The 26,605-nt window shown below is 42.3% G+C and overlaps 1 protein-coding gene across 1 annotated transcript in view; it reads left to right on the forward strand.

Annotated features, from left to right (window-relative positions):
- Positions 1 to 6: 6 nt before the first annotated feature.
- Lef1 (lymphoid enhancer-binding factor 1) overlaps positions 7 to 26,605 on the forward strand; it is a 105,832-nt gene continuing 79,233 nt past the window's right edge. Inside the window, exons 1-3 of the mRNA XM_013023740.1 lie at positions 7 to 312; positions 2,901 to 2,967; positions 4,203 to 4,336. Of these exons, the coding sequence (XP_012879194.1) occupies positions 97 to 312; positions 2,901 to 2,967; positions 4,203 to 4,336 (417 nt within the window). The 5' untranslated portion in view covers positions 7 to 96. The remainder of the gene's footprint in view (positions 313 to 2,900; positions 2,968 to 4,202; positions 4,337 to 26,605) is intronic.

Genomic DNA, 26,605 nt, shown 5'->3' on the forward strand with positions numbered 1-26,605 from the left:
CTCCTCCGCCCTCCCCCTCTGGCGCTGACCCCCCTGTCTCTCCTGCGGCCGCCTTGGGTGCTCCCACCGAGGAGCGGAGATTCTAGAGCCGCCGGGATGCCCCAACTCTCCGGGGGAGGCGGCGGCGGCGGCGGGGGGGACCCGGAACTCTGCGCGACGGACGAGATGATCCCCTTCAAGGACGAAGGCGATCCCCAGAAAGAGAAGATCTTCGCCGAGATCAGTCACCCCGAAGAGGAAGGCGACTTGGCCGACATTAAGTCTTCCTTGGTGAATGAATCCGAAATCATCCCGGCCAGCAACGGACACGAGGTGAGCCCGCTGCGGCCCGGAGCCCCGGAGGCGTGGCGGGTGCCCGGGGCAAGGGTGGAGAGGCGGCCCGGAGCGGCGGGGGACCGGCCGGGGGACCACTCAAGAGCGGGTCCCTGGTTGCTTTGGGTGTGTTTGCGGGGGGGGGGCTGGGTGGCCTCGGGCCCAGGGCCAGCATTCCGGAGGGTGGGGTGAGCTTGTGTGCCGCGAGCGGAGAAACTTCTTCCAAGTGATCAGCGTGGGGCTTCGGTGGCTAAACGGCTGGTTGAGGGCAGGAAACGCCCCCCCTCCCCCTTTAACCCAGAACGTTTCGCCTGGGAACTTTTCTGGTGAGGCTTGTGGGGTGCGATGCTTTAAAAGCGAGGATGTCTAACCTGCCCGGAGAACTCGATCCGCCCCGCGGGAAACAGTGCACCCGCTATCTCTCGGTGGATGTCTCTGCACAAGTGCGTTAAAACCACCACAGACACGCTTTCGATGAGCCCCAGGCTGGAGGAAGGGAGAGGCGGGCGTGGGCCGGGTGTAGAGATTGGAGGGGTGGGTGGGGGGAGACGGGCGGGGCGATCGCCACCACCCGAGAACGAGGCCTGCACCCTGGCCTGTGGGGGCGAACCCTGCGGGCACCCCACGGCCCCAGCCCTAGGCGGGGCGAGCCCGTGGGCGCGGAACCTGAAGCCGCCCGTGCGCGCACCGTGCCGTGCGCGCCTCTACTGCCCGCAATCGGGTCACTTCAAGACCGAAGGCGGGCATGGAAGTGGGGGAGGGGTGTTGAAGGGGGTTGTTGGCCCTAATCAGGCCCACGATCTATGCAGAAGCAGCGGAAGCTGGGCGCCGGGAGTTCTCTGAGCCGGCTGCGGGCCGCGGCGCTGGTAACCCGAGTAGAGTAAATAGAGACACGTGGGTGCCGGTGCGGGAGAGCCCGGGGCTGCACGGCTGCCGGCGGCTGTTTTGTCTTCACTGGAGCATCCGAGGGGAGGAGGGTAGGGGAAGAGATGGGACCCTGATATGACCCCTAGGCTTCTTGAGTTCAGAAACGGAGGTGGGGGGGGGGAGGAGAACACTTCCTAGGCAATCCGCTAGACAAGTGATTCCACCCGGCACTTTTCCCGCTAGAGGAACTCGGGTCTGTCCTTTTCCCCTTAAATGGCATCCTCTGCCCTCAAAAAGAAAGCGCGTGGGCTTGGGGGCGGGGACACGGGGCGTTTTAAACGACACGTTGAAGAACACCTCAGTTGCCTCCTGGGTTCCGATGGCAGGGGTGAGTAGAGCCTTGTACAGGGCCAGGGGCCTGGGGACCCAGGTGAATCCTTGGATGTTCATCAGCCGCGGGATTCAGTTCAGGGGGGAGAGGAGGGAGGCCCTAGGGTGAACCCAGCCGGAACCAGACTCCCCCCGCCCCCCCAAAAAGAAAAGATCCCAAACCAAAGACTCCCCACTAGGGCTTGGTGCCAAACTGCCCTGTTCGCGGAGCAGTGTCTTTCACTCTACTTATTTAGCGTATTCTTTTATAGTTTATCATTACATTTGCCACCGACTGCCTATTTCTTGCACGTTTCAGTTCTGGGGAGGAGGCACTGCGTGAGCAACCCGTAGCCCCAGGTGTGAAACCTTGGGAATCTTGTCATATTCAATGCGCCCCCAACTTACCCCGGTAATACCGCTGATTTGCACGTGGTTGAGTCAGGGCGGGTGGTGGTTACCAACTGCGAGGTTAACCGGGCTACTTTTTAGGTGTTACTCTATAACCTGAGTCTCCATCCCTCCCCCCCCCTTTTCCCTTTCACCACCAGAGAGCTCTACCTCGTCTCTTTCCCGCCAGCTAGCTAGGTTGTAAATCGCCAGAGTGGGCCCCCAGCTGGGGAGTGCGTCCTCCAAGGGCAATTTCCTTTACCCCCCCCCCCAATCTGAGTGGTTGACTTGTTTCTATTTAAACTGTTGTTTTCAATTGCAAAACATTTCAGCTGGCTGTTTCCACACACCCCTCCCCTCGGCCTGAGCACTGGCCCTGAGCTGACTTCGCTCAGGACTAGCCTCTTGAGCCACAACTCCACTTCCTACTTATTTGGGGAGGGGGCGGGAGAGGCATAGTTTATTGGAAATCGGAGTCTCATGGACTTTCCTGTCCCCGTTGGCTTTGGACTTTGATCCGCACATCTCAGCCTCCTCAGGATTACAGATAATGTGCTACTGGCACCTTGCTTCAACTGGGTTTTTTAAAATCAGCTTTAGTTAAATGAACACTGGGAGCAAAACTTACCCAGCCCATTAACTTCAATTCTCATCTTGTGAGGCACTCAAGCCCTGGTAGCTTTTGAGGGGTGGTCAGGACAACACATGAGACCTTCCCAGATGGACTACAAGTGTGTTATTTTTGTCAGCATTTTTCCTCGGTGGTTCTGAGCAGCTAATAATCCCTCAGAAGTACCTGTAGAGAAGAAAAAGACGTAGCCTGTCCATGGGTGAATGAAATGGATACACTGCATTAAACCCCAAACCTCTTTCTTTAAGTTAGCTGTGGATACTCTGACTGATATTGTCACAAATTCTAAGATGATTTTCTTTCTTTTGGGGGTGGGGATTCCTGTTGCTAGGTGGCCAGACAAGCACAAACCTCTCAGGAGTCCTACCATGACAAGGCCAGAGAACACCCTGATGATGGTAAGATGTGACAGTTTATTTCTCCTCTAACTTTAGCATTGGACGTGTGTGTTTCGAGTACGTTGGAATTCAAGAGACCAGGACCAGATTTGATAACAAAATGGGAAAGAAAATCCCCCCCCCCGCAAATATTGCTCACCTCTAAATGTATGCCTTATATCATTTAAAAGCTGTCTTTGAATGAGAGAGGGGAGTCCTAGAATTTCAGTTGACGAGTGTTTATAATGAATATTTTTTTCCAACAAGAATAGTGTTGAATGGATTTTCTTTCACAAAATTGCTGTTTCTAGGTTTTTATTTTTTTTTATTCCAGTGGGAAAGCAGGCTTAACAGACTGAATGAGGCCCAGTGATACAAAATTTAGCTTGTAAAATTGTAAAACTGAGAATTAGAGGTTGCACTGAGAGCTTGAAATTTTATATATACATTTATTTTTTTCTTAAAGAACTTGTGATTTGAAAAGAATCAGTAGGGCTCACCAGTTTGCATTTCTGTTCTCTTTTAATGATTTAACAATTAGCCTGAATGGAGTGTTTATACATACATGTATGCTAACCATTAGGCTTTCTTCCCAGTAATAAAGTATTTATACAAATTACTGATATAATTCAAACACAAATTTCTTTGGTAGAATGATGTAACTGTAGCACATAAAATTCAGTCTTCTACTATTATTCCTTTACAACTTCGGGTATAATGGATATAACTCAGTAAAATCTAGAACATTTCTAGACCTCTAAAACCAAAGATAGAATTTTTGAGTTTGCCTAAAATGGAAAACATAACTTCCAGTGTATAAATAAATACATGCGTGTGTATGGATAGATGACCTGATATATTTGTGTTACAGTTCAGGTTTGTGTGTGTTTTCTTATGTTCCTGTATTTCTTAGTCCAGTTTGTTAGTAATAGAGCAAATTAAGTTAGGTGGATAACACTTTTTTTTTTTTGTAAAAACATCAGTCAGTAGCTGGAGAAAATTGAACCACATGGTGTGTGTGTGTGTGTGTGTGTGTGCGCGTGTGTTTTAACATCTGGAGTTTTCTGAGCCATTTAAGAGAATAAATACAGCCAATCTGAAGTTAGAGGATAAGAGTCCAGTCACAAGTATTTTATAAACAAATCTTTCATGTAAAAATCTGACTTATCCTAAAACAGTAAGTTTTCGGAGGGAAAATGCAGTGATATCAAAGGGAGTCAGTTTGCATTCTTGATTGTTCTTTGGATTTTTCTCAGGAAAACATCCAGATGGAGGTCTCTACAACAAGGGACCCTCCTACTCCAGCTATTCTGGCTACATAATGATGCCGAACATGAATAACGACCCGTACATGTCAAACGGATCCCTCTCTCCCCCCATCCCCAGGACAGTGAGTAACATGCTGATGTTGCAAATGAGCTTCTCAAGTGCAAATTAATTTGTGTTTCAGCAGAATGCTTTTTTTTCTCTTCTCCCCAAACACATTGTAAGTGCTTTCATTATACATGACTATGAGTAGTCATCACTAAGAGTTGTTACAAGGAATGCCCATCTTAACATAGTGCTGACTTTGATGTCTGGCTTTTGGGATTTTAGCTTTTGGCTTATTGGCTAAGATTACTAAATAATGGATCAAAAGTTATGAAATCAAATGATGCTAAACCAACAAATCCATGAGTGTGTGTATGTATGTATATGTGTATATGTGTATGTACTGTGCTTTGTATAAGTACGACGGGAAAAATGGTTTTTTTTCTTTCAGTGAACTAAGGACCATATAAAGCTTTCATCTCCCCAATAACTGTCTGGAGTCAGAACTGCTAAATATTTACATGGTTGCTTCGGTTTTTAGAAGTATCTTCTTGTATTAGCTCTTACTTTCAATTAAGATCTTTTATGGGGGGGTAAATGAGCTACTTTTACTTCACTGTCAGTTGCTGTGAGAAAGTCTCACTTGAAGCTCTGTATATATTTAAAATTTTGTGGCTCAGTTAAGTTCTAAAGTTCTAAAAACGCAGTGGCATGAAAACGGCATTCTGCAGATGAATGCTATTGTGAAGAATTTCACATTTGTTATTGGATGTTGTTTCTCTTGGGAAATAGCAACACCATTTATGTAGTGAGAAAACATTTGTATGGTAACTTGTGCAGTATGTGAACATGCATGTGTTAGTGGAATGCTCCCAGAACAGCATCTCCCACAAGCAGTAGTGATGGATTGTCACTGACCCATGGATGGTTTTACATTTTTCTCCAGTCCACCCAACCTCCAATGTTCCAATGAAGAACATATACATAAGAGTGTGTGTCTGTGTGTGTGTGTGTCTGTCTGTCTGTCTGTGTCTGCTTGCCTGCCTGCCTGAATCTTAAGGTTTCAGTTACACTGACTCCTGGGTACTGAATCTGTTGTTGAAATGGGACCTGTGATCCTTACACGTGGGGGAAAAAAGAATCAGTCACAAACAGCTGGAGAGGTAGGGTCAGTTATGCCTCATTGAACAGAATCTAGAAGCAAGAGGGTTCTTAACCAAAGTCATTAGTTTATCAACAGAAATGTTTTTGTTTTCTTGATTGTTGCCCTTGTTGAAATGAGGGCTATGTGAAATACTACTTTGTGTGGGCACCGATTCAGAAAACATGGTAATTACTTTCCCACAAAATTCAGAAGGATATTTGACCTCACTAGTAGGGAATATGGTTTTTAAAATTTCCATGTAGCAGTTAAAATGGAGGTATTGGGGTTGAATCTTGGATATTTGTATAGTTGTCATAGGGAAAAATTATCTCAGATTTTGAAAATATTTTTCTCAAATACTTAATGATGGTTGATGGTTTTGTGGTACATATGAATCGTCTGCCTAAAAGCAATGAATTAATAAACACAAATACAGTTTATTTAGCAACTGCTTCAAATTAAGGTATATGAATTTCAACACTTGTAGAAGACTTTGCTGAATTATATGCAAATATGTCAGCTATTTTATAGAAGTGGGCAGCTTGTTTTGTCATTGTTTATGAGGGAGAGAGAATGTTTTTCTCATAAGAAATAGTAGAAGATATCTGTTGAAAAGACTTTTAGGACAAGTACTTTCCAAATGAAATTATAGCCTTGGTTAATAATAGAAAACAGTGTAATACATTTAAGCTTGTGTACACAGCTCATGTTTAGTTGAGGATTATTCATTCCTTAGATGAGCTACTTTCAATTTTTTAAAAAGTGTAATACAAAGTTTTGTCATTTATCAATAACCCCTATTAACATTAATCAGTAAGTTCCCTTCTTCAAGCTAGCCTGTTTCATGTCCCCAAAGCTCATCATTTTGAAATTCTGCTACAGTGGAGGTATTTGTTAGTGTCTATATTAAAATTTTGAGGTCAGTGAAGCAGTCATTCATGGCTTAGGAAAGATTTGTGGGCAGGATAAATGTCAGTAGTTGCAGCTTGGAGGAAAGGCATGATCAGGAAATGGTTACCTGGCCTTGTTATCTGATGCTTTGCTTTATTTACTCTGTTACATTTAGAATGTGTTTATTTATCCTATGCACGGTTTTCTTTGAGATCTCCTGCAGTTTGCACAATTCCAGAAGCTTTTCAGCTCTAACCACAAGGCTATGTCATTTTTTTTTAAAGGTCCAGCCGAAGTGAGTTACAATCTTTACTTTTTAATTCCTCACAGCTGTTTTTAATGTGTCTGAGATCAAAAACACTTTAACCGGAAGACAGCCTGCCTTCTTCACGCCTAACCACACTTCTGCCTCCTGGCTCTCTAATTCTGTTCTTAGCCTAACCCAGTGTGTGTGTTGATGGACTTTGCTGAGGGTGTTTGGAGCCCATTGACCATTTGTGTTTGGGTGTAGGGTGAGAGTATCCTGGTGACTTGAATTTGCATTAGAAACAATTGCTTGTTTACTGCATCTGCTGCCCAAAAGGGTTGTAGAGAGAAACATCTGGGGGAGGGGCAGGGACCTTCTCTGCAAAGTCTTTTGTTGACACACACACTTTTGAGAACTACCCCCCCCCCCACTTGCACAATCTTAGTCTAGCAGTTCTCCACGCTTTTTTATATGCACACATATTCTTGCACAGGAGAACCACCTCTAGCTTCTTTCCTTCTGCGGGAAAATGTTAATGGACAAATTCCCTCCTTCTAGAACTAGAAACATTAGCCTTGTGATGTTCTTCTAAGCGAGAAAAATCTTAGGAATGGATCTCTCCCAGCCCTTGAAATAAGCAGAACGTTAATTGATTTAAATAAAAATAAACTGAGGCTCAGAAGCCTCTGACAGCACACTGAATGTCAGTGTGAGTTGTTTTCCCTCCCCCCCCCCCCCCCCCGTAGTGGGGCCTGAACTCTGGGCCTAGGCGCTGTCCCTGAGCTCTTCAGCTCAAGGCTAGCGTTCTACCGCTTGAGCCACAGCACCACTTCCCAGTGTGAGTTCTTAAGCATAGTTAAACCTTGAGGCTTGAGGTGGTCTTCCCCGCAGATAGTAAGATTCAGAGGCCTGTTAAGTATTTCAGAGTTAGGATCCTGGAGAATTTATTCATAGCATACTTTCAAACCTTCCTTTTCTCTAAATCTTACTTTTGAAAATCCCTGAAGGCCAGTCAGAATATTAAAAGAAAAAAAAAAAAGTTCTTTCCATCCCAAGCTGGGTCCTAGGTCCTGACTTCCTAGGTGAATGCTGAGCTTGACTGGCTTTAACAGTGAAAGTTCCCATGGTTGATTGCCCTGTGGCTATTTATCTTCCCTGTCAAACTCCCATTTGTCCCAGATATTTAACACCTTAGGTTTCTCCTCACATGCCTGGGGGCAGAGAAGCAGCAGATGACAACGCAGGAAGCTGCTTAGAGCAGCACCTAGCCAGTTGGTACAGTACTGTGAACTTCCCTTGTTTCTGCTGCTCTGTGATCTTTACAGAGTAAGATTTTGAGGTGAGGAAGGAAGATGTTTCTGTTCTCCAGCTGTCCTTAATGTTTTTATTTTTAAAGTAGGCATTGCTATGATAATGCTGCAGGCATTCATGTTTAATTGTTTAATTAGAAGAACTCAGTTCTGTTGTTTGATTCTTATCTTAAGGGAACCAACCTTTTGTTGAGATTAACTGAGTATGCGTAGTCTAACTTCATTGTACCTCCACCCCCCGATGTAGATTTGCTCATAAGCAGCTAAAATTCAATTGTGTCATTATTGACATTGGGAATTAAAGAACTTGGCTTACAGTACTGAATCAGTATTTCTATGGAACTAATCACAAATAATATACCAGGGATAGACTGTGTCTTGTATCTTCTTTTTAAAAATTTGTTTAGGTACCTAAACTTGGTACTTGGTAGTTTTTCACGCGTTCTACCACTGATCTACGCTTTCAACCCTGTGTCTTATATTTCAAGTAGGATTTTTTTTTTCTCCTTGGTGTTGGTACTTGGGCTTGGACTAGGACTCGGGGCCTTGGTGCTCTTTCTTAGCATGCTTATTCAGGTTAGTGCTCCACAGCTCCACTCTGGCTTTTTGGAAGTTAGTTGGAGCTAAGTCTCATGGAATTTTCCTGTGCCAGCTGGCTTTAAACCAGGGTCTTCAGATCTCAGCCTCCTAAGCAGCTAGGATTTCAGGCATAAGCCACCAGTGTCCAATTTCAAGCAAAATGTTAAATAAAAGTAGAAGCTCTTTTTTACTTAATTTCAGGAGCTACCCAATTTGACTTACTGGTAATTTTTTTTTTTTTTTTTGGGTCCGGTTGTGGGGCCTGAACTCTGGGCCTGGGCACTGTCCCTCAGCTCTTCAGCTCAAGGCTAGAGCTCTACCACTTGAGCCACAGGGCCACTTCTGGCTTTTTTCTTTTTGCTTATGTGGTGCTGGGGAATCGAACCCAGGGCCTCAGGCATGCAAGGCAAGTGCTCTACCACTGAGCCACCTTCCCAGCCCTGGTAAATTATTTTTGATTTCCTCTTTTCAGCTGTTTGCTTTCTGGTGCTAAGTGTGTATAGAGTTTTCCCCTTTACCTCATGTATAAGATACATTTCCCTGGCACATTTGTTAAGTAGATGTCGGGAGACTAAAAGTGGGAAGATTTCTCAGATCTTCCAACTCTTGTTTGTCTGCTTCCTTAACTGCACAGCGACAAGAATTGGAAGAGGATCATAGTAGAATTGGGAACTATTGCCACTCGGCTTTCATTCAGGGATCTTAGATATTTCATGAGCAAGACTTGCTTATTCAGGTGTTCCATAGAGCTACATTTCTATGTAATCCCAGGAACTAATACTGTATTTTCATGACTGCTTCTTATTCAGACATGGTTTTTGAAATGACCCAGCAGTTTCTTATTCACATATAAAGACATGAGAACAATCCCAAAGATTGTCCAATAACTTCACTTAAACAAGACCATTGAGCCACCTGCAAAGAATAGAATAATAACAATAATTGCTTTGGAAGTAATCCTCCCTCCGTTCCTTGTACAGGTCTTATCTTTGCTTCCTTCAGCCCCCTTGAACTCATCTAGTCATGGCTGTGGTCAAATACTTCTGGTTGATTACAGTAGAGGTAGGGCCTCATACATGCGTCTAGCAGGACTTGAACTTGTAGCCTCACAAGTTGAAATCCAGCGAATGAGAATATTTTGTAGCTTTAAAAAAGAAAAAAACTGGGGCTGAGAAGGTGGCTCAGTGGTAGAACGCTTGCCTTGCATGCCTGAGGCCCTGGGTTCGATTCCTCAGCACCACATAAGCAAAAAGAAAAAAGCCAGAAGTGGCACTGTGGCTCAAGTGCTAGCCTTGAGCTGAAGAGCTGAGGACAGTGCCCAGGCCCAGAGTTCAGGCCCCGCCACCAGACCAAAAATAAATAAAGAAAGAAAAAAAAGAAAAAACTGCTAGAACCCTATTGGGTTTCTGTGTGTGAAAGTTTTCTGAGTAGTTGGATCATTCCATTGTTCTCTTGACTCCTTTTATTGTTCCTCATTGGTATGTTGTAGGCACAATTGAAATTATTTTATTTTTCTTTTTGCCTGTCATGGGGGCCTGAACTCTGGGCTTGGGCGTTTTCCTTCAGCTCTTCAGCTCAAGGCTAGTGCTCTACCACTTGGGCCACAGCTCCTCTTCCGCCATTTTCTGCTTATGTGATGCTGAGAAGTCGAACCCAGGGCCTCATGCATGTAAGGCAAGCACTCTACCACTGAGCCACCTTCCCAGCCCTAGAATTGAAATTTTATAAAACTTTCCCCTTTGGTTTTGGAGAAGAACCGGGGATTTAAAGAAAATGCATACCAGTGCTATCTTAGGCCAGGAGAAGAGCTTGAATGTTTCATTTCCAGGTTAAAGCAAAGTTCTGAGCACATCATTGATGCCAAGAAACAAGATTGTTTTTGAAAGATGGTCATTTAACATTTGTCTTTTCAAAGACATTGCTTAAGTGACTATGTCAAGCTGAGCCAGTCTGTTGGAAGCTACTAAAGAGATCATGGCCCAGCACCAGTGGCTATACCTTTAATCTTAGCTGCTCACTTGAGCTAGGCTTCTACTTAGCCACTTTTTAATGAAAATAAATGTTTTCATCAAAATGTCTGCTTATACAGCTTTGGATTCTTCTTTCTATGCACATGTGTAATTGTATGTAAACACTTGCGGTACATTCATGACAGTGAGAACACAAGGCTCTCAGTTTGTAACTAGCTTTTTCCCACCAGGCTATAATGGAAAGCCTCTTCTATTAAAACAGTCTCACACACCAGCACTTCCAGTACCAGGCTTAACGAGTCCTATTTTCCTTGCCTCGGTGTTACTGTGACAAAATATTTTCTAACTCTAAATTGTTTCCGTGGAATAAATGGTCAGAGTTTTGGGGGTAAGTAATGAAATTTAGCCTTAAAATCATGTATTTAAAAATGAATATTCATTTTGCATCTAGGAATCAAAGTCAGGATCTTTAAACATGCAGAACAAATACTGTCCATTTAAACTATACCTCTAGCCCGAAAGTCAATATTCAAAAATATGGGCTTGTTTAGTTACACACTCCATTTTGGTTGATTGGCAGTTTGAGGCTCATAATGTTCATGCTCTTTTTAATCCAAGATCAGTGTAGCAGTAGTAAAGAAGTTGGATCCAAGGAGAATGTGGTACTAGCTGTATAAGGCTAAATTGCAGAATGGCTTGAACTGTGTCACAAATTTGGGCTTCCTTTGACTTCCCTGCATAGTAACACATTCTAAGCCACTGACCTCCTCAACTCCGGGAGAGGGATTGTCTCTTGCAGCAGAAAAAAGAGCACATCTAGCTCAGGCAAATTGGCCCCAAAAGAGAATGAAGGGTGTGTCCTTGCTCTGCAATTCCTGCTTTTTTACCAACCTAGGGAACAGGGGAAATGGATAGGGTGGATGTTTCTTTAAATAAGATGATGGCAGTAACGACAATGACTTAACCTCTGCTCTGTATTTGTGTGTATGTGTGTGTGTGAGTGTGTGTACTATACTGGATTCTGAACTCAGGGCCTGGGCTCTATCCCTTAGCTTTTTGGATCAAGGCTGACACTCTACTGCTTGAGCACAGCCCTACTTCCAGCTTTTTGCTGGTTAACTGGAGATCAGAGTCTCATGGACTTTTCTCCTAAAGTGGCTTTGAACCACGATCCTCAGATCTCAAACTCCATGAGCCATTAGTGCCAGACTGATGCCCAGATTTTGATTTCTACTGCAAGGTATTTCTACTACTCATGTTAAGTAAAATCAGTTCATCTGTCAACAGCGGCGTGGAAATGGTTCTTAACATTTTGTGAGGATAAAATGAGATATAGTATATGGCATTGAGAATTTTTTTCTTTTTTTTCATCTGAGACTAGGACTTGGTGTTTGTTACATGAAGCTTTACTCTTATTGGCAGGTGCCTACCACCTGAGCCATGTCTCTAATCCCCAAGAATTAATTTATCACTATTTTTGATAGTAGTGACTATCAGGATGCTAGCTGAGAACATGGTGTTCAGAGGTGAATATTAGATGCAGAGTTGGGGGAGACTGACTAAAGATGATATGCTCTTGTCTAATGACAAGGGGCAGTGTTGCATGACATAGTGAATTTAAAAAGGGGAATAGGTTTGAGGACAGAGACAGTTGTGCTTGGGTTAGGCATTATTCTAAGATTTTGTCTGTATGATGAAAAAGTCAGAAAACTGGCCAAGATGTAGAACCAAACCATTCAGTATTATGGTCATCTGTTTGGTCCATACTTTAACCTATAGACATTAATGGATGGAAGTCTTGGGGCTTGAACTTCTGGCCTGGGTACTATGCCTGAGCTTTTTGCTCAAAGCTAGAGCTCTTTTACCACTTCAAGCCATAGAGCTACTTCGGGTTTTCTGGTGATTAATTGGAGATAAGAGTCTCATGGATTTTCCTGCCTGGGTTAGCTTCCAACCATGATCTTAGCCTCCTGAATAGCTAGGATTACAGGCATGAGCTACCAATGCCCAGCTTTTACATTCATTTTTTCCTATTAAATTCTCACTATGACACTGTGAAGTTAGTGATACTAATATTTTCATATTCCCAGTGAAGAATCTGAGAACAGAGAGTTTACTTGATGTCTGTAGTCCTAAACTTCAGTAAGTGATAAAACTTAAATTCAAAGGCAGGTGTCTGATTCAAGAGATAAGACCCTATTTATAAACTAATACTTTCCTCAAAAGTAATCCTGTGAGTAATCCTTAGAAAATTTTGAGGACTAAAAGTGGCTCTTATTAAATATTCTAAATAGCTAGCCTGTAGAAAATTGTCTTCTAGTTTGTTCAAAGTATAAATATGAAATTGCTCAATATGTTCACCAAAATTCCCAGGAAGTAGTTTGTTCCTTGAATGCACCTAATGTATTTTTGATTAATGTCTGATTGCGTAGGAATCTGTGTTGCTCATTTCTAGAATCCCAGTGTCCTCAAGTTTTTAAAGGGCTAAACAGATTAATTGAAGAGTTATGTCGTGAAAAGTTGTGTGCTTCTTCAGATCTTTTTGGCAAAGGATGCTGTCTCCTTATTCCAGCAGAATTCAAGCATTTACTGGCAAAAATCTGCCAAACAGTGTTTTTTTGCACAATAAGCAATTACAGTGTGGGAAGAACTTCGCTTTTAGAGGCAGTTAACAGGGATTTTTTGTGTGTGGTATCACGATGGTAGGGTAAGTAAAAGAAATTAGTTTGGGATTAACTGGAATTATGATCATTTCTCTCAAGTTGCAACAGTAAATTTTCTTTGAAGTGAAAAAAAAAACAACAAACTTTGTTAAGGAGGTATTTATTAGGAACAGTCTTTTCTTTTTTTCAGGGACATTGCTCAGGCACAATCTCTGCAGGGATTGTTTAAAGGGATTGTTTAAAGTAATATGTCTTTTCTAAAATGGTAGGGGAAAGGCCTTGAAATAACCACCACCAACAAAGTATTTGTGTTTCTGTCATTCAGATATCATTCTGATATACATGATTCACCTGGCCTTTCTGGATCTACGTCTATAATGAAGGCATTTTTATGAATGAGTTCATAAGGTCATTCTATTGTAATCATTTTTGTTTTCCTTGAAACTATGTTGTATGCTTGTTTTTTTCCTGTGAATAAATGTCCCCTGTCATTGGATATAATGATTGAATACCATGCAGTTATATATGAGTATTTAAATGTACTGATTATATCTTATTATGAATGTTGTGATTTAAAATTTTTCTTTATTAACTTATTTTGTGCCAGGCCTGGGGCTTGAGGTCAGGGCTTGGGTGCTGTCTTTGAACTTTTTTGCTTAAAGCTAGTACTCTACTACCTGAGCTACAGCTCCACGTCATGGGTATTTTGGTTGTTAAATTGGAGATTATAGTTTCACAAACTTTGCTGACCTGGCTGGCTTTGAACCTTGTTCCTCAGATCTCAACCTCTTGAGTAGCTAGGATTACAGGTATGAAACTGGTTTCAGACTAAAATTTGCTTTTTGGTTTTTTTTGGGTCCGGTCATGGGGCCTGAACTCTGGGCCTGGGCCCTGTCCCTCAGCTCTTCAGCTCAAGGCTAGCACTCTACCACTTGAGCCACAGGGCCACTTCTGGCTTTTTTCTTTTTGCTTATGTGGTGCTGAGGAATCGAACCCAGGGCCTCAGGCATGCAAGGCAAGCACTCTATCACTGAGCCACCTTCCCAGCCCCTAACATTTGCTTTAATTAATGCGACAGTGAGATCCAGTTTCTTTTATATGATCTATTTTTGTCTATATCAATTGCCGTTTTGTGTCTTTCTTGAGTTTTGAGATCTGTTTACACATAAAAGACTGTTAAGAATTTTACTCAAATACTAGTTTCTGTGTTATTGGTTGGTTGGTTGATTGGCTGAGATAAGGTCTAGCTAGGTAGACCAGGCTATCCTCAAACTCTCGATCTTCTTGCCTTAGCCCTCTGAGTGCTACAATTACACACCTCTACCAAGTCCTCCTAAAATAATGATGATTCAAAACTATTTCACACCAAAATTATGATTTTCTATTGCTTTATTCCTGTACCATTGGGATCTGTTCGTTACCATGTAAAGAATTAGCTACTTAATTTAAGAAAATACTTTCCATCTGGCTTATGGTTTACATTTTACTTTCGGAGAGAAAGTGTTAATAAAGTTGTCTTTTTTTGTGCTTGTAAAAGGGTACAATAACCATCATATTTATTCATCTGAAGATAACCTATAGTGGTCTTGAATTAGCCTGATAGTTTAGGGTCAAGCAGGCTTCTGCAAAATGAAGACAGACACCAAAAAATGTATATTTCAGGATTTGTCCCATAAATGTCTACTGTAGTTACATATTTGGCTAGTCAGTGCAGAGTCACTATCTTTTGGACATTCACAGAATAGTCAGGAAGAGACATGTGCAGACACCCAAAGCTGACAAATGGGGGCTTCATCAGTTATAGCAAACCCAGGAAGGCCAGAGTAGACAGAGATTAGCCAGGTCAGCTCAGAGTGACACACCCTATTTCTACCACTCTGTAGCTTATGTGCTGTGTGCTTCTTTACCTGATTTCAGTTCAGTGTTGCCCATTGGTACAGGAGAGAGAATGTATAGATTACTTAAAAATGGTTGTATGGCTAACTCTGGGCTGAGCCAGAAAAGTTGCTCGATAAATACATTTTTTAATTGAAAAGATACACCTATTCAGTAACCTAGACTATTTTGAGAAAGTAACTCAAATATTTAGAAAGCCTTTTGAAAATGACAAGTTCATAAACATGTCTGGAATTTACTGATGATTGGAGTAGTTGGAGGCTGGAGTTAGACCTTTCTTCATATATATCGTTATTTCTTAGCACAATCCCTAAAACCTTTACCTGAAGGACACTGTTGTATGTATTTAAACACTTTTTTTTCCTTCTAGTGCTGGTCCTGGGGCTTGAACTCAAGCCTGTCCCTGAAGTTCTTTTGCTCAAGGCTAGCACTCTTACCACTTGAATTAGAACTCCATTTCTGGCTTTTTTGGTAATTTAATTGGAGGTAAGAGTCTCATAGATCTTTCTACCGGGACTGGCTTTGAACCATGATCCTCAGATCTCAGTCTCTTGAGTAGCTCGGATTATAGGTGTGAGCCACTGGTGCCCAACTCTGTGCACTCTTTAACTTCAGTTGAAGTTGTCAAACTTGACTACACCTGGGATTGGGTAGAGGGACTGTCATGAAGGTAGATAATTTCTACTTATTTCCCTTGTGTATGCCTGAGAACACACAGTAGCATCTTCAGTGTCTCCTCCCAAATCCAGCTGCTTACTAGGTATACAGTGGGAAAATTATTTTAATCCTTTTGTTTCCATTTCTGACACTTTGAAAAACACTTTTGATAGAGAGCAAATATTCAGTTTAGATCTACTGAAGGGAATTATTATACTGCTAGGAATGAACTGTCAACAAAGAGATGGAATACAGGCCCAGAAGTATTTGATTCCACATCTTAGTGTTTACTGACTAATGTAAAAGCTAAAAGCAAAGGTAATGAAAGATTATATTAACTTGACTCTGTGGGTGATTCTTATGTATCTAATTGCAGTTATTAGGGGCTAAGGTTTTTACAGTGAGGTTTCCCTCCTATTTAGCTGTATTTCAGTTAGAGAATGTAAATGTCAGGTCTCTCTCCTCATAAGGTGGAAGAGTGTGACATTAGCTGATAAGCAATTCCTTGTTCAGACATACCTGGTGATTTTTTTCTTGTTATTATTTTAGTCATTCCTAAATGAATTCAGTAATATCTGTGATGTGTGAAATTTGAAAATATGTGGCTGCCCAAGGAAAACATTTTAAAGGCTTTTAAAATTATTTAAATTACCTGTTAATCTGCTAGTGGGGAAAGGTGCTGACTTAGAATTAGATAAGATATTGACTAGCCCTATGTCCTTGACTCACTCTCCTGGGTAGGATAATCGCAACAAACGGTCCCTGTATTGACTAAGGGAGCAACAGTCCAGGGCAGATGCTTAAGGCTCTGAGTTTCCTCTCTTCCCTCCCTCCCTCCCTGTCATCCAGGGGCTTAAACTCAGGGCCTGGGCTCTGTCCCTGAGCCACTATGTGCTTAAAACTAGCGCTCTACCACTTGAACCACAGCACCACTTCTGCCTTTTTCTGTTGATGTGGCACTGAGGAATTGAACCCAGGGCTTCATGCATGCTAGGCAAGCACTCTACCACTAAGCCACATTCCCAGCCCAAGGGCCTGAGTTTCTTGTCGCCAGACTTTTTGACATGGCTTTGAGGAGAAAACACATCCAACTTCTCTCTCAAATTGTTTGATGAGGATGGAAAGCATCAGATCTCACCTCACTGCTTTGGCAAATGAAGTTTCCTCTGAGAGCTGAAGCAAGGTCTGCTGGCAGGAGGAAGGAGGGGAAGGAGGAAGACAGGCCGGAGTACTGCTGTAGTTTGGCTCAGGAAAGTCCTGTTCTGGGTACCTCCCCCTGATCCCTCCTCCCCCCCCCCTCCCAGGTAACACTTGCCTCACCAAGCATGGTCTATGCCTCTGACTTCCATCCACTGGCTTTGAATTGCCTTCTGCAAGTCTCCTTTCCCTGGAATTCCTCCTCCCCGGGTGCATTGTTCTCCTGAGTTCTCTTAAGAGTCCCAAGGCTGCTGCTCCAGGATCTGGACTGAGCGGCCCAATAGTTTTACTTATGGAGAATATATCCAAGAGAGTGTTCTCCTCTTTATTTTTATTTTTTTTCTTGTTTATTTGATTTGGGGTGGGGTGGAGGATGCCAAAGGGGGAGCTGACTTTATTTACTTAGTCAGCACTATTATTCCAGTGGTTACTTAGCTTTGTCAGTACTAGGACTTGAATTCAGTTCTTGGGCACTGCCCTTTTTAACTTCTTCACTCAAGGTTGGTGCTCTACTACTTGATCCACAGCTCCATTTCCAGCTTTTTGGTGGTTGCTTAGAGATAAGAGACTTTTTCTGTCTGGCTTGGCTTCAATTCACTATTCTCAGATGTCAGCCTCATAAGTAACTAGGATTACAGGTGCTTGGCTGTATATATAAATATATACATATATATAATACATATATATTATTTTTAGAGAGATATAATTCACATGACAGTAGTTTTTTTTAGTATATTCAGAGTTGTGCGATGAACACAATCAGTTTTAAAACATTTTCAACATCTCAGAAGGTAACCCCACCCCTTTAGTGACCATTCCTTAATCTCCTATTCACTCAGTGTCCAATGTTGCCTGAGGCAACCGCCAGCCACATTCTCTGTCATTAGATGACCCTGCATGAAAAGCAGAATTCTCTACCCACATAGGGTGCGCTTTGTGACTAGCTGGCTTCACTTAGAGCAGTATAGCCAGGGTTCATTAATGTTGTATTCGGAATCAGAACTTTGTATTGCTTTTCTATTCTGGCTTTCCATGGAGACATCTTGCTTTCTGAAAGAGTGGTCTTCACTATGATGCAGACAAGAACATGAGCATGGTGAGGAAGGTGGTTAATTGAATTTCTTGGGGAAGAATGAAAAGCCAGAGTCAGTTGATAACTTGCCTAACCCCGGGGTGAGAATTTTCTTGACTGCAGAACCTTATTAGTTAAAACATGTGGCCATTGTAGAAGTATTTATGAATTATTTACCTGTACTGCATAATTATCTAATAATTCAGCTCACACATTACAACTTCAGCTATTGCTAATCATTGATGGAAACTAAAAATTGCTGCTTCACCTAACATTGATGATTTCTAATTGTTTTGGTCATCCCATTACTGTAGTATGCTTCTTTTTGATTTATTTATTTTAAAGTCAGTCATGGGGCTTGAACTCAGGGCCTGCATGCTGTCCCTGTGCTTTTTGCTGAAGGCTTATACCACAGCTTTCTGCTGAAGGCTTGTACCATTTTGAACTATAGCTCAAAACCACAGAAGGTTTTCTGTGGTTAATTGGGGATAAGAGTCTCATGGAGTTTCCTGCTCGGGCTGGCTTTGAACCTTTATCCTCAGGTCTCTCAGCCTCCTGAGTAGCTAGGATTATAGGTGTGAGCCTCTAGTACCTCACTGCTTTTCTTTTTTCTTTTCTTTTTATTTTTGCAGTAGTACTGGAGGGTTGAGCTCAGAATCTTCTGCTTGCTAGGTTGGCACTCTATCACATTAGCCACATCTTCAGCCTTGTTTATTTTTTTATTTTTATTTAGTTGGGCTCGAAAATATTTCTGCCAACCTTAGTCTCGAAATGTGATCCTTCTCTCAGCCTCCTGAGTAGCTAGAATTACAGGCGTGATTCAGTGGTGCCTGGCTATCCCTCCCTCCCCCCCCCCCCCATAGGGTTTGAACTCAGGGCCTGGACACTGTCCCTGAGCTTTTATGCTCAAGGCTAGTGCTCTACCACTTTGAGCTAAAGCACCACTTCAGTTTTCTGGCTGTTAATTGGAGATAAAGAGTCTCATGGACTTCCCTTACTGGGCTGGCTTTGAACTGTGATCCTCAGGTCTCACCCTCCTTGAGTAGCTAGGATTACAGGTGTGAGCCACCAGTACCCAGCTTTTTTTTTTTTTCCTTCATCATTGTCATCTTTTTCTTATTTCTTTTTCTTTTTCTTCTTGGTTTTGCCATTTTCTTGATGTCTGCTGACCCTTGCATTCTGAATGTAGACTTTCTGCCACACAGAGCAAGTAATGCTCCAGGGACAGTCTCTATATTTGCATGGTTTTGTAAAATTTAGTGGGGTTTTTTTCAGACAAAAATAATAAAATTGTGGGATTTTGTTCTTGAATCTTTGGGTTGTACATTCTAACCTTTTACTCTGAATTGATAGTTTGAAAACCATATTCCTTTTTGTTGTTGGTGGTGCTGGTCATGGTGCTTGAATTTAGGGCCCTGAGCTCTTTTTACTCAAAGCTAGCACTCATCACTTTGAGCAACACTGTCTCTTCTGGGTTTTGAGTGGTTAATTGGAGAAAAGAGTCTTAGGGGGACTTTTCTGCCTGGGCTAGCTTTGGACTGCAATCCTAGATCTCAGCTTCTTTAGTAACTAGGATTACAGGCAAGAGCTACCAGCACCAGGCTCCATATTCCTATGTGTTTCCATTCAGTACTTATGACAGTCTATCTGGTGGTTTTTTGTTTTATTTTTAAAATTGAGACCAGATTATATAGCATTGATGAAACTTCCTCTTTGGGGGCAGGTTGGGGCCGTGGTTTGGTGGTTGGCTGGGCTGCTGTAGTGGTTACTTGCAGATTGCTTAGAATCACCTGGGATTCTCCCTCACTGGGCTGGGGGATGAGGCTGAGTTTCACCCTGAGCTCAGTGTAGCCCACTGAGTTCCACCACTCAAGGTTGGGCTTCTGGCTGACCTTGTGGTATCTGCGTTCACCATTCTAGTGGCCCTGCCCTTCAGCAGTTGCATGGGAATTCTGCCTTTCTTCCTCCCTGAATTAGATGACTGCTGTAGGGTGCTTGCTATTTTCCAGGAGCAAAACAAAACTGTGTGTGCAGGTGATTAGGCAGCTTGAGAGGAAGGCCCTGTGCTAAGGCCGCTCGCTCTCCATCTTTGACAAGCATGTTGAAAATTGGGCACTCTCCAGTTTTTGACATATATATGTGGGTCTTGATGTCAGATCCCGACCTACCTGCCAAGAAGCTGGCTGTGTGCTCTGGGAGCAGACAGGAGGGAGGGTGTTGAAAATCCTCTCTCTGTATAAGGGGACAGTCTCTTTCACAGCGCTGTGTGACCAGCTTTGTTCCTCACCGGAGAAATAACCAAAGGAAGTGGGCTTAAATTGTTGTTAAGAATTTCGGTTAGAAGAATTGCTTCAGAAGGGGGAGGATTAATAAACGTTGGAATGGTTTAGCCAAGGAAAGCATGGAATCATCGGCTTCTTGGAAGGGTTGAAGAGTTAAGTGTTGATTTGACTGAAGCAGTTAAAATGCTTTACCTGGAGGCTCCTCCCCTCCCCCTTTGGACTGTACCTATGGCTCCTGTTCCAAACCCAGCCTGCCTTTCCTCCAACTCCTCCCCTCTGAGATGCTTACTTTCTTTGTAGTAAGCAACACACAAACCCTCCAGGTCCTTCAAGAGATTATATTCCTTCCTGAAGGGAAAAAATAAATAAGCCAGTCCTATAGCTTATGCTACATAACAAGTCTCCTATGGGTTGTCACAGTGTTGTTAACTAACAGCAATGACAGTTTTTGCAGAGGGGCAGTTTGGAGAGCATGTGGAGCCCAAAGCCACTGTAGCTACTGAGATGCTGTTTGCTTCGAGTTTGTCTCTGCTTCACTCTCTCAGGTTGGTGGCTGAACAAATGGCGTAGTCTTCTCTCACATGCTATTGAGGTATCTGACATTCTCAATTCCAGCTACTTTAAGCAGAGCCTTGAAGACTGTTGGGCTCACCGGAGAGAGTTTAGGAAAGGTTGTTTATGAGGCTTGTTTATGAGCACGGGGCAGCTTCCCATCAGCTGGCTGTATATATCGTCTCTTCTTCAGGTTTGATTGAGAAGCCTGGATGCTTCCAGTGACTATGTTGCTTGTTAACTTTGCTGGAGAAGGTTAATGATAGAATCATGAAAGAAATGCCATTTGTCCGAAAATGTGCAATGAGATTGGGGCCCTGGGATATGGAAAATACGATAAGCTTATTAGGAATGCAAGCTAGAGAAAAAATATTTTAATAACACTGAGACTTGTTTCTGGCATTTTGCGGAGATGGTAAAATGCAGAAGCAATGGCCTTTTTCCAACAGAAAAAGATCTAGACTTGGAATATTTGGATTCATATTTATGTTGGTGGGTTTTGCTTTGGCAGTTCTGAGTGTATAGTGCTGGTACCTCTCCTCCAAAACACAGCAAATAAAATACAAGTGCTCCATCAAAACCAACATTGAAATTGTAACCTAGTAAATTGATGGAGATGTGCAGGCAGTTCAAAGGGTTTTCCAGTTGAACACAAGCAAATTTTTTCAAAGAAAATTTACTGTTTGGTACCTGGTAGCCAGGTCTGTTGGTTCCAGATCTCATCAAACAAAGGCAGCTTTTGTTCACCAGTTACTTGGCGTTTCAGAACTAAGAGGTTTTGTACCGAATGAAAGGAGGCAGTTATTTTGGCCATTTCTTCAATGTCACTGAGTTTTAGAACTTTGCAGATTTAGGAAGCAAAACACGAATGGTTCATTGCCTACTATCTCCACAAACAGTATTCAAAGGGGACTTTGTTAAATGAGATTCTTCTAATTCTGTAAATTCTGTTGAGATTTTTTTTTTCCTTTCCCACTCTTCATCCTAAAGTCTTGCCATTTTATTACAGTTGGGATTTCCATATTGCAGTAGCTATTTTCAGAAGCCTCAATTTAAGTATTAGAAATGGAATAGCAGAAGATATCAAAAACATTACATATAACACTAGAGATAATATGGGATCATTTGTGGTTGACCTGCTTGTTTGCTATGCTGATTTAAGATGTAGTAGTCAGAAAATGCAGTCATAATGTTCAATGTACACATGTGAAATGGAACTAGGAAAATGAGGGGATGGGTGGGGTTAGGAGAGATGAGGGGGAATGATGAAAGGGGTGACATTGATCAAGATGCATTGCATTCATCAACTGATATGTTGAATTGTAACCCCTTTGTACTTCTTAAGAGATAACAAAAGAACGAAAAAATGTAATAATGGATTATTTACATAATCTACTAAATGAGAGTTCCAGAATACCTTCTTCTTTTTTTTTTTTTTTTAACAGAAATAGTTCCACTCCTATTTTCTGTTCTAAGGCAGAATAGGATACTCATGCTGATGTATTCTTGGTTATTATGGCCTTCAGAGTCTCCCTGCCTTGTTCGGTAGCCTCGGCTTTAGATTCAGCTGTCCAGGTGTGACCTTGGCATTATGGTGTCTCGGCTTCTGGAGGGAGAATTGAAAAGCTCCTTTGACTTCTTTGCTCTTCTTGAAGGAATCGTGCATTTGCAATCACCCACATTAAAAAAAAACACCCTGCGATTTATTAAAATTGCAAATTTCAGCTGGGCTCAGTTGGTTGCCAAGGGAAACAGGTGAGGGGGAGGAGCAGGCCCTGAGCAGCTGGACTGCACACCTTTGCATCAGGTGCCTGCCCGTATCTTCAACCCAAAGTATTCCTGAAGGATTTCTCGCTTGCTTGTAATCACTTTACCCCATTGGGTTTTTTTGTTTTGTTTTGTTTTTTCATTTAGCCATCAGTTCGTTTTGTGTGGTCCGAGTTATAAAATGCCCCTGCTGTTTTTTTCCATATGAAAAACATGTTTTTCATTTGTGGAAACTTATATAATTTTTTCTCTCCCCCCCACCCCCCAGGCTTTCTTTTGTTGCTGCTTTAAATTAAAAGCAAATGTATTTCCCTCCCCTTCTTTCTTGCTTCCACTCCCCCCCCCCAATCTTTGCATGTTCCAATTACAGAGTTGTGAAAATAAGTCATCTTTCGGCTTTTGTTACTTTAAAACAGCTATCGGTGATGTCAGAGTCAATACTAAAAGCATTAAGAATGCCGGCAGAATGTAATGCAGCTGCGATCCAACATGATGCTGAAATGGGGCTGAGAGCATAAAGGCTTTCCATATTCCCAGGGCGCACAACTGCTTGCGGCCTTGGCTTTGATCTCTTCAAAGGCTGCTGCCTCCTCCTAGATGGAGAGACTTGGCTGCCACTCGCTCGCATTGAAAAAAGGCAGAGGTCTCTATTCAGGCAGAAATCAATCACTGTGCAGAAACAATTATGTGTAATTCAACCATCATGAAAACAGGACCAGATTACGGGTTTGTTACCTGAGTGGCTGTGTGGAGACAGGGAGCAGAGAACACTGGAGCCCTGCTGACATGCCCCATCTCAATGACAATTATAGACATATGAATGATGTGGCGGGCGGGAGGAGGCTCGATGACAAATACTGGTCACGCTGTCCAGCAGAGCAGAAAATGAGGTTACAATTGGGAGATAATGTTTGCATATGTAACCATATTTCAGCAAGCTGAACAACTTCAGGGACTAGACCTCAAAATAAAAATAACCCTCCTGTGGTTATTGATATGCTTATAGATGTATGGGAGGGTGTGACTTTGATATTGGCCCAATTAAAGACAAAAATAATTCTTGAGGATTACACTGGAAGAGAGAAAGAATTGGGTGATTAATATAATGTGATTTGGAGTCTATTCTTCTAATACAGGACTCTGAAAAACCAACTAAGTTTCTCTATTTATAGGTGGGCCTGTCTGTTTTTAAATATCTTCTGATTCAGTAGTAACTTCGGTTTTCTTGTAATGTTGAATCTGTCTCACAAACAACATTCTGCTTTTCCATCTTGTTGTAAGCCCTTTTAGGGGAAATAATTTTCGTTAGTTGGTTCCCAATCCCTTGTTTGCCAGGGTTATTTTTCTAAAGCAACCTTCAGAAATGCGTGGAAGTTTCCTTTCATTGTGAATAAAAGCAGTGCCTTTTTTTCTTCTTCTTCTAGCGAGGAAAGAACTTTTTGCTTTAAGAAGTGTATTTAATCGCACAGCCCTGGCACGCAAGGCTGTCAAGGCATTTATTTTTATTTTAACTTGCTCTTCACACCTCACAAAGACATAGGAGTCACCTTGCACTTTGCTAGCTAGGCATGTGTGTTTGTGTGTACGTGTATGTGTGTGTGTGTTGGGCTGGGGAGGGGGGAAACCAAGGAGGCACAAAATAAGATGAAAACCTAGATGGCTGATTATAAGACCCTGGGTTTACCTTTTATGCTGCTCCAGCTTAGACATCAGAGGCGTGAGAGCTGCTTTGAGTTACAGATCTTCAAACAATAAGTCAAAACAACAAAAAAAAAAATCAATCCCCTGCGGTCCCTGGGTGCAGTTATCGAAAGATAAAAGAGAAGAGAAAGTTATGTTAAAGCCGATAGAGGAAAGGAGCCGAGATGTCAAGGAAACTCAGAGGACAAGTGCAGAGTTGAAGTGGGCCTCGTGTGAGTCAACATCAATGAATTTTTATCTTATCAGAAAGTTTTTAGGGTTGCCAGTTCTTTTTTTCAGAGTGGATCCAGGCTGCTTCAGAGTTGCCTGGAGCATTGGCTTCCAGAAAGTTGCTTTCTCCCTTCCTTCTGAAATCCAACCACCTACGAATTAGATTGCATTTCATGCCAGGTCTAAAAACTTGCCATAGACTTCCAACAGCAAATTAGAGGTTTTGATAATCCCTTGCTATTTTGAATATAAATTGAGAGGAATGAGTATGTGTGTGTTGCGTGTATGTTTATATGATTTATGGGAAGCTGAGATTTACATGAGAAGTAAGGCCAATCTCTCTAGTTTGTGTTCTTTCTTCAAGCCAAATTGTCTAAGGCGAGTTGGAAAGCCCTGTGCATTCGTTTTGAGGTAAGAAATCTGTGTTTCTTGTGGGTAATGGCGGATATTTTGGGGGAGATTTAACTATCTGAAGCCAGTGTTTTGATATATGAACCAGTATAAATTTTTATGAGCCCAAGTTTTAGTGTTTTTTAAGGCTTACATTTTTTAGATATATTCTTATGGCATGGTAACTGTTCCTTGTAAATGTTTCTGTGATGCACCTGCCGTGAGCATCCCTGAGACTTTGCCACAAAATAGCAGAACAGATTTCCTTCTGTTCCTTTCCTTTGATTCTTTATTTTCTTCACTAGCTAGAGTGAGGCTTTGCCAGCAGGCCAGGTAGGACCCCAGGCCCCTCTATCTCTAAAACCAGTCTGGGCCTTGCTCTGTCACTTGCCAGATGTGGTCACACTTTGCAGCTGTTCAGGATTTGGGTTCCCAGGTTTGATGGGGGAAAAGGATGAGGGGAGGACAGCCGCTTGGCATCCTGGAACCAGACAGCTTGCTATTTAAAGAACAGGGTTCTATATATAAACTATAGTTGATCATTGGAGTGAAACCATCACAACTTTCATTTGCATAGTGCTGATGAGTCACTGTTTTGAAAATTCAGTAAACTCAAATGGCAAACAACCACACACTGTGAGGTGTAACTTTTTATTTCCCAGTGTAGAGTTAATGAGTAGAAAGATGGCAGGGCCATTTCCACACATCTAAAGCTTTTATTATTATTTTTTTAGTGGAATGATTAATGAATGTACTATAAATATTGAAGCTTAGCTAGCTATACATGCTGTAGGCCCTGGGAGAAGAAATGGAGTGAAGTCTTTCTAGTCTCTTCCACTTAAGCTGCCAGAGGGTCTCTTGTCTGTATTTTTAGGTCTTTGTCCTCTGAGTCTCCTTCAGGCTGAGTTCAGCTAGTGTTTCCACTCCAGTCTTTCTCCCTATTTCCTACCCTTAATCCCTTCTTGTTATCCTTCCAGGCTCCTTACAGGATGTTTTTGTAAAGTCTTCATGTTGACACATGAGGAAGGAAGTGTAAGGCAAGGTGCTGTTAGCTGCACATAGTCCTGTCTAGGGCTAGCTCTTCTGTCCTTGGTGGACTCCTAAGTCCCAAATTCTTTCCCTCTTATGTAAAGCAACACCCTCCCCGTCCCAAAACTTAATCAGAAAAAGAGTCTTCAAGAAACAACACCTAATACCTTGTTCCAACCAAATCTCTGTCCCTAAGCCCATTTGTGTGTGTGTGTTTGTATGTGTGTATTCTATTGTCCATACATGCTGACCCATGTGTCTGTGAACTTAGCTGTATATAGGCCTATGCTTAACTTTATACATAGACTGCAACGTTTAAAGCTCAAAGTTAAAGGCTAGAGCCAGTGGCTCACACCTGTTATCCTTAGCTATTCAAGAGACTAAGATCTGAGAATCCTAGTTCAAAGCCAGCCCATGTAGACAAATCTAAGAGACTCTTCAAGTTATTCTACTACCAAAAAGCTGGAAGTGGAGGTGTGACTCAAGTGGTAGAGTGCTAGCCTTGAGCAAAAAAAAGCTGAGGGACAGTGCCCAGACACTGAGTTGAAGCCACGAGTTGGGTGGCATATACTGAAATCACAGCTCTCCCATTTTAATGCCTGAGGGATCTTGTATTTATCCAACTAGTTATTTATCCAACTAGTCCTCAGTTTTCTTATCTGTGTAATGGGAATGGTGGTTCTAACTACTCTGGGCTTTTGGGGTTTTTTTGTTTTGTTTTTTTGGGTCTGGTCGTGGGGCCTGAACTCTGGGCCTGGGTGCTGTCCCTCAGCTCTTCAGCTCAAGGCTAG

This window comes from Dipodomys ordii, unplaced genomic scaffold, assembly GCF_000151885.1.
Source record: "Dipodomys ordii isolate 6190 unplaced genomic scaffold, Dord_2.0 Scaffold70, whole genome shotgun sequence".
Taxonomy (NCBI): domain Eukaryota; kingdom Metazoa; phylum Chordata; class Mammalia; order Rodentia; family Heteromyidae; genus Dipodomys; species Dipodomys ordii.